The sequence below is a fragment of the Myotis lucifugus genome, unplaced genomic scaffold, assembly GCF_000147115.1.
Source record: "Myotis lucifugus unplaced genomic scaffold, Myoluc2.0 scaffold_210, whole genome shotgun sequence".
Classification (NCBI taxonomy): Eukaryota; Metazoa; Chordata; class Mammalia; order Chiroptera; family Vespertilionidae; genus Myotis; species Myotis lucifugus.
The window spans coordinates 1,823,375-1,832,363 of record NW_005871258.1 but is presented as its reverse complement, the minus strand read 5'-3'; the positions used below and the strand labels follow the sequence as shown (position 1 = coordinate 1,832,363).

General features: G+C 44.7%; 1 protein-coding gene across 1 annotated transcript in view; it reads right to left on the bottom strand.

Annotated features, from left to right (window-relative positions):
- Window positions 1-8,989, bottom strand: part of AFF3 (AF4/FMR2 family member 3) — a 401,836-nt gene that overhangs the window by 106,885 nt on the left and 285,962 nt on the right. Inside the window, 1 exon segment of the mRNA XM_023761471.1 lies at window positions 7,337-7,388. Within this exon segment, the coding sequence (XP_023617239.1) occupies window positions 7,337-7,388 (52 nt within the window).

Here is an 8,989-nt window from a genome sequence, read left to right as displayed (position 1 = left end):
GTCAGGAAAGAATGAGGGAGACGGCCACTGGGGCCCTGAGGAACCTGCGCTTGGCTTGAGTTGGGGGGGGGGGAGGGGGTGGAGCTGAAAGAAGGCCCCCGTGGCTGAAGTGCCACGGATGAGCTCAATTCGAAGTGATGGGGAAGAGTGGGGGCACCACGCTGTGTAGAGCAGTGTTGGCTCTGGATTTTATCCCAAGTGGAATGGTTAGTTGAGATTCTAGACCAGTGGTTCTCAACCTTCCGGCCCTTTAAATACAGTTCCTCATGTTGGGACCCAACCATAACATTATTTTCGTTGCTACTTCATAACTGTAATGTTGCTGCTGTTATGAATCATAATGTAAATATCTGATATGCAGATGGTCTTAGGCGACCCCTGTGAAAGGGTCGTTCGACCACCAAAGGGGTCTCGACCCACAGGTTGAGAACCGATGTTCTAGACCAAGAAATGACTTGATCTGATTTACATTTTTAAAAAATCAGTATGAGAAAGTGGTATTATAGAGGGGAAGGGATAGACATATGCTAGATGGGTTTATACTAGCCAGGATGGAAAGAGACAAATGGACTAGTATTTAGTTTTGGAGGCTGAACTTCTAGAACTTAGAGCTAAAACTAGCATTTACGTGGGGAACAGGAGTCGTCAAGGAGGAGTCCAAGGCACACATCTGGCAGTGCCGTGTTCAGAAATGGAAACATTCACAAGAAGGACACATTTGGGTGAAGGTGGGTACCGGGTGGCAAGACCAGAAGTCCAGTTTGACACACATTGAATATGAAATGCATGTGAGACGTCCAAGTGGGAGAGGCAAGAAGGTCTGCAGTTCAGAAGAGAGTGCTGAGCTGAGGGTATAACTTTAGAAACTGTAAGCATATAAGCATTGAAGATCATGGGAATCATGAGACCACTCAGTCAGAGAGGGGGGATGGGGAGGAAGAGAGAGAGTGGGGGAAGGAAGTGGAGAAATCAGGAATAAATGCTAAAAGGCTCCAACATTTGAGGTTGGGTAGAGGAAGAGCAGTCAACAAAGAAGCCTGAGAAGAAACAGCCAGAGGGGCTGGAACAAGCAGGAGTTTGGTATGAGACGCCTCAAGAAAAGTGTGTGATCGATAGTTTTCAAGGCCGAATGCTGTACATCTTCGGGTAAGAGGAGAGGCTGAAAGGACCAAGTACACTTGGTCTGTGGTGGTCACCGTTCACCCAATGAGTGGTTCTGGTGGGGAGGTGGGGCAGAGGAAATGGATGGGTTTTGGAAAAGAGGAAGGCAGTGTTTTCAGTAATAGAAGAAAGGGAGAGAAACAGTGTAGATTAGGGTGGTTGTGCGGCTCTGGTTATAGGAAGAGGAGACTTCCCGGTCAGCCATTAGTTCACTAGGGAAATAAAGGTGAGTAAGGTGCAGAATCATTCTGGATGTTCACTCAAGAAGTCAGGAAGAGAGAACCAAGTCCCATATTATCCACTTAGCATCAATTCTGTGACAGAGATAACTATAGGATACTAGGAGATTAAACTTGTAGAATGCCACCACCAGTGAACTGCTAAAAGTTATGTATATATAATGTAATACCTAGAACAAGTACTTAAAAAGCTAAACAAAGAGATACAATAAAAATAAAAAATACTATAGATAAATAAAAATGGAGTTCCCAAAATGTTCAAGAAACCTATAGGAAGCCAGGAAGAGGAACACAGAAAAAAGAAAAAAAAGAAAAGAAAAAGAACAAACAGAAAATAAAAATAAAGTGGCAGACTTCAGCACTAATGTATTAATAATTACATCAAATGCAATGGTCTAAATACATCAATTAAATGATAGGCATTGGCAAAGGGGATTAAAATATGACAACGATATGCTGTCTATAAGAAACTCATTTCAAATATAACGACATGAGTAGGTTGAAAGTAGAAGAATGGAATTAGTTCCATTACACAGACATTAATCAAAAGAAGGCAGCAGTGGTGGCATTGATGAAGTAGACCTCAGAACAAAGAAAATTACCCAAGAAAGAGGGGACATTCCAACAATAAAAGGGGCAATTAACCAAGAAGACACAGAAACGCAAAATGTTATGCACCAAATAACAGAGGTTCAAAATGTGTGAAGCAAAAGCTGATAGAATGGAAAAGAGAAACAGACAAATCCACAATTAACATCGGAGATTTCAACACTCCTCTTCCAACAATCGACAGAGTGACTAGACAGAAAGTTAGCGAGGATATAGAATAACTCGGCAACATCAACAGCAGGATATAATGGATATTTACAGAACACTCCACCTAACATCAGCAGATTAGATATTCCTTCAGGAGCCCACGAAACAGATACCAACACAGACCAGATCTTGGGCAGAAAATTACTCCATAAATTCACAAGAACTGAAATGACACAGCATGTGTTCTTTGACCACAATGGAACCAAACTAGAAATCAATACAAGTAAGATGACAGGAAATCTCTAAACACTTGGGAAATGAAACAATATGGTTCTAAATAATCCCCACGCCCAAGAGGAAGTCCCACTGAACTGAGTGACAATCGACAGAGTGACTAGACAGAAAGTCAGAGAGGATATAGAATAACTCGGCAACATCAACAGCAGGATATAATGGATATTTACAGAACACTCCACCTAACATCAGCAGATTAGATATTCTTTCAGATGTGAGCAGTCCTAGGCATACAGGAGAGGCTTTCTTGCAGACCAAGTAGCCATTGCTAATAAGGATCCATCTGATAAAACAGTCTTTAAAGCAGCCCTACAAAGCGGCCACATACAGGCTGGTCAACAATATCCTATATAATAAAAGGGTAATATGCAAATTGACCCTAACAGCGGAACAACCGGGAATGACTGGTCACTATGGTGCACACTGACCACCAGGGGGCAGACGCTCAACGCAGGAGCTACCCCTGGTGGTCAGTGCGCTCCCACAGGGGGAGCTATGCTCAGCCACAAGCTGGGCTGACGGCTGTGAGTGCAGCGGCGGTGGCGGGAGTCTCTCCCACCTCCTCAACAGCGCTAAGGATGTCTGACTGCAGCTTAGATCTGAGGCTTAGGCCACAGTTGTACATTCCCCGAGGGCTCCCAGGTTTCCAGAGGGATGTCTGACTGCCAGCTTAGGCCTGATCCCCTGGGGAGTGGGCCTAACCGTCAGGTGGACATCCCCCGAGGGGTCCTGGACTGTGAGAGGGCACAGGCCAGGCTGAGGGACTCCCCTCAGTGGACAAATTTTTGCGCACTGGGCCTCTAGTATCTTTATACTGACTTAGACAAAAGAGGCTTCTTGCCAAATAGTGACATCAACATTTGGGTTATAGAAAGGTACACCTGTGCATTGTGTACAGTAAAACTGCTGTGTCATTGCCTTTGCACATGCACAAGGCAAATTGGCCTTGACCATCCGGCGTACTCTGATTAGGGTTCCCACAGCAGTGATAAGAGTGCATATACAGCACTAAATGCTTATATTAGGAAAGAGGACAAATCTCAAATCAATAATCTCAGCTTCCTCAGGAGACTAGAAAAAAAAGAGTAAAGTGAACCCAAAGCAAGCAGTAGAAAAATAATAAAGGTAAGAAATCGATGAGATTGAAAACAGAAAAACTGATAGAGAGCATCAATGAAACAAACGTTTGAAAAGATCAATAAAATTGATAGACATCCAACAAGACTGACAAAGACAAAAATAAAGGTCAGTATCAAGAATAAAACATGGTATCACGATAGCTCAGATATCAACAGGACAATAAAGGGATACAATTGTACACACATGAGGTGTGCAGGAGGCAGCTGATCGATGTTTCTCTCTCATCGATGTTTCTAACTCTCTATCTCTCTCCCTTCCTCTCTGTAAAAAATCAATAAAATATATTTAAAAAAAAAATAAAAAAAATTGATAGACATCCAACAAGACTGACAAAGACAAAAATAAAGGTCAGTATCAAGAATAAAACATGGTATCACGATAGCTCAGATATCAACAGGACAATAAAGGGATACAATTGTACACACATGACAACTTAATGAAACGATGAAGTGATTATTTGGAGAGCACATAACCTACCCAATGTGAAAAAATCTGAATAACCCTTTAACTAGAAAGAAAATAGAATTCATAAGTTTTTAAAATCTCCAGGCCCACAAAGTTTCACTGAAGAATTCTGACAAACTTTTAAAGAGGAATTAACATCAATTTTATACAATCTCTTCAAAAATGGGGAAGAGATGGGGACACATCTCAGTTCATTTTACAAGCCATGTTGGCCTTCTGCCAAGACTAGACAAAGACGATACAAAGAAAGAAGCCTTAAGAACAATATCCCTCATGAACATAACAGACAGGTGTGAGGATGTGGAGCCACTGGAATTCTCTTCCGTTGCCAGTGGGAGTGTCAGCGGTGCAACCGCTTTGGAAAATGGTTTGGGACAACCTACTGGAGTCGAACGTGCACACACTCTATGGCCCAACTGCTCTCCAAGAGACCTGGACATGGGTAGTTCAGACGTAATGTGTGGTTTATGAACATTCATCAAGGTGTATTCTTAGGTTACATGTGCTTTTCTCCATGTGTGCTTCACTCAATTATAAGTTAACTAGAAAACAATAAAAAGCCTATTGGATCTGGTGACATGAAGATAGCAGGGAAGCACAGTTCTGAGGGAGTGGCGGGCTTTGGGGACCTCAAGTTAATTCCAATTTTACAAATAGTGTGACTGGAGCAAAGAGCAGTCCAGGCAGTGGGCCAAGGTTGCAGGATTACTGAGTCGGAGGGCAAGGGCTGGAACCCAGGGAGCGGGGATGCCGAGCCCGTGCTTACCCACCACCCTGCCTGTCTGCTTGTCCTTGAGGGCACCAAGGCAGTGAGGACAAAGCAAACACTGGACAGGAGCACTCACACGCACTAGGGCAGTGATGGCGAACCTTTTGAGCTCGGCGTGTTAGCATTTTGAAAAACCCTAACTTAACTCTGGTGCCATGTCACATATAGAAAATTTCTGATATCTGCAACCATAGTAAAACAAAGACTTATATTTTTGATATTTATTTTATATATTTAAATGCCATTTAACAAAGAAAAATCAACCAAAAAAATGAGTTCGCGTATCACCTCTGACACACGTGTCATAGGTTCGCCATCACTGCACTAGGGCCTGAGGCCCCTCCTGTAAGGGCCAGCAGGCACTGCAGCTTGATGCTCCTGTAGATGTCGCTTTATTGTGATGTCCAGGCTGTTGACCAATATTCACAGGACAACCAGGCATCATGGAAGAAAAGATGAAGCATTTTCGTTTACTATGTTTACCAAGACCGGGAAATGTACAATATATTTTTGAAATATTTGAGTTAAGGGACAAACTCTGAGTATGTCTGAAAGTCAACTGTGTTAACTGTCTAATCATCTCCCAATGCCAGAGCCACGCAGTATGTGCATGTGTGCCCAGGCTCCATCCATTCTTTCCGGCACAACCGTATTTTGGTCTTGGAGAGAAAAAAACACACCGTATCATTAGAGTTTTTGAGAAGCATGGAAATTACGATTTTGTAATTAGGCCAGGGTATAATTATAGGCTACAGCCAGATAATATAATTAGTGTTAGAGCAATCCCTGAAGCTACCACACACAACCACCGTGTGAAGCCTTAATTAAAAAGAGGAGATTACTGTATAAAAGTCATTCATTCTGCCAGCTGCTTTCATTGCAAAAGGTGGGAAGGTGCCCACACATAGGGACTACATGCAAGAATAAAGGATCTGACACTATAATCACAATACAATAATATCAGTGTCTACAAATGGAAAAGAAGTCACTAATAAAGCAAGATGAGTCAACTCAAAGTTCTTGCTGCCTTAGAGAACATCTTTGATAACTAGTTTTTTAGAATTGAGTTTGCAGTGGAAATATTTCCTGGAAATAACTCAGGAGATTCTTTCCGAATTAAAGAAGGCTTGCTGAATGAGATAGCCGGTAAATCCCTTCTCCAATATGAAGTTTACACCATCTCCATGCCTGATATGACTTAATCCCCAACACACCTATGTGGACTTCTCCCTGGGAAAACACACACACAGATGAAATCATTTGCTTATGGTCACACACATGAGGACCCAGACGAGAACTGTTCTCTAGGTCTAGCACAGTGGCTGTGTTATGGGCAGCTGACCGCCCTGGTGTCTCCACCTGGGACCAGTGAGCAGTCTCCAAGAACCCTGAGTGGTCCTCTGGGTTCAGTTAACCTCCCTCCACGTGGGGTTCCCTCCGCTTGCCAATCCAGTTTCAAGATGCACCGAGTTCAATCTCACGCCAAGTTGCTTCTTTGGTGCCTCACCACCTCTCACCAGGTGAGCAGACGCTTCGCTCGCTGCTCTCCTAGCCACACTGCTCAGCCGCTCTTCCTGGAAGTTTCCCTTCACTTTCCTCTCACCTCTGCACACTCTCTGTGCATTGTTCCCATCCGCAGGTCTAGACAGCGCCTGCGCCTGGACCGCGGTACCTTTATGTAAAATTTCCTCTCCCAAGAGCGACTGAACGGCACACGTGGCTTGTAGTGCACGTAAAAAAGACTTAGAAAAACCTCTCCGAGTCGTTCTTAGACCTCCCACATTTATCCACACTGACAAAATGCGGCACAGGTAACAAGAAAAAGGAAACTGTGTAGGGAAATCTGTCTTTAGTGTTTCCAAACATGCCTTAAAACGCAGGCATTGCCTGGAGCGCAGAGGTGAAAGTGATGAATGTTGAGTGGGTATTTTTTCACTTTAACTCACTGATCAGAAGAGTATTTACAAAGCCCCGACTAATGTCTGGAGCTGATAAATCAACACCAAAGAGAACATTTCAAGCACATTTATCATTTAAGACAAACGGGCTATTCTGAGCATGAAGCTTTCTTATTCATCATTGTAGCTCACCTCTGCGCTTGCGTCTTCTCAATGTTAATAACATCTGCATAAGACTCCTCAATATTTAATGTGGACAGCTTGCCTGTTGCATGCCGATGAGGTTAGGATCACGCCTGATCGCCAGCAGGCCAGTCAGCTTTCCAGAAAAAGAGGCTTCCCCTCTGAAGCCTGACCCCAGCCAGCTTCCTTATAAATAGCTGCTGTTGGTTTCAATGCCATAAAAAGCACAAAATTACTGTTTTAAGGGAAATTAAGGTCAAGATATTTTAACAGACTTTCCCAACGGCACCAACCGTTGTCATTAGCAAAGGACGCCCAGCATCGTGGGCCCCATGTTTCAGCATTTGTATGACTCAGCTAACGTCCGGACCGTCTGCCAGGTCGGCATCATTGTGCCACGCCCAAACAGCACAGAGCCCAAGGGGACTTACCTGTTCACCCTCCTCTTCATCACTGCTTAGCTTGAGGTCATCTTCTAGCATTCTGGAAGAGGGAACAGAGAGGTACCGATGCTTAGCAAATTCAAATAATTCTCAACAAAATATCTGAATTCGAGCAACGTTTCAGTCATAAGCCTGTTTGATGTACTGATTTGGAAAAGTGTTCGTTTGAAGCCCTTTTCCTGTGCTGCACCTAGAAGCAACACACGGCCACGTCATGAAAATTACCCCCCACAGCAGTCACAGCATGAGATGGGGTGCTTCCAGAACGTGAGGCGCGTTTCCTGCGAAGGTTTTCCGCGTGGCAGCGGCTGTGCTCCGTGTCCACCGCCACTCACGGGAACAGGACCAGAGGGCCAAGGGGAACGCTGTGGAGGCTAGAAAACAACACGCTAGAGCAGCGGTTCTCAACCTGTGGGTCCCGACCCCTTTGGCGGTCGAACAACCCTTTCACAGGGGTCGCCTAAGACCATCCTGCATATTAGATATTTACATTACAATTCATAACAGTAGCAACATTACAGTTATGAAGTAGCAACGAAAATAATGTTATGGTTGGGTCCCAACATGAGGAACTGTATTTAAAGGGCCGGAAGGTTGAGAACCACTGCGCTAGAGGGTGAGCCACGCTGCTCGGGGCTCCCACCCACAGAGACCTGGACACACCTGCCGCAGACCCTGCCGGACAAGGAGAAGCAGAGGGAACCTTCCGGAAAGACTCCGAAGGCAACTCCCCCGCGCCGCAGATCTGTATGACAGCGCACTCTTGGGTCCATAAAAGTTAAGGGTAAAACAAAAGACAAAAGACACTTCAGGCCCTGTGATTTCTGATGATGATAAAATGATATTCTTATCAGCACCGCTGAATTGTTTCTTTACAGAGTATTAGTTTTCGGATTAAGTCATGTCAAAAGAAATCTCACTTAGGAGTGTGCTCCACAGCAGAAATGCACGCAGGCTGGGGCACCAGGGACGGGTCTGAAGGCGCTGGGCCCCTGCGCTCCAAAGGCCTCCCTCTCCTCAGTCACCTTCCAAAGACGGTCCCTTAGAGTGTGCCTCGATCCCGTTAAAAGCCCATCATCAGTATATTCCTCTGAATATTTTAATAAGTCATCTCGGTGACTTTTGGGGTGAACCTGGGAGAAAGACCTGCCAGGATGGGTCACGGGCAGAGTTCTGCCCCAAGGCTTCATGCTTAGGGCAGGTCACTTAACTCCCCTGTTTATAAAACGAGGTGATTCCTGGCAATCTCTAAGGTCCAATCCGCTTTAGATTCCATAAGTCTAGGAAATAAATCTGCCCCTCTTTTGGAAAGTAGGAAAACTCTTGTATTGTCCTTGAGATGACCACCGAGGAATTGCTAAGCAACTGTGGCGTACCATTGAAGCCACAGCCGCTGGGACGCCACGTCCACGTCCTCACAGGCTGCGGCTACGCTGCCTGCCAGTAGTGAGAAGTCTCATTCGCTCATTATTTAAACCTCAAGCAAACAAACAAAACAGCAGCAAAGACTGTAGAGCAAAGACTGTGCCCCCAACTGCTCTTTATGTCCGTCTGGCATGCCATTCATTTCCCTTGATCTCAGGAACTCGTACCCCCGGCTTCCAAGAGGAGACGTGGTGGAGAATTATTAGAGCCATTGTA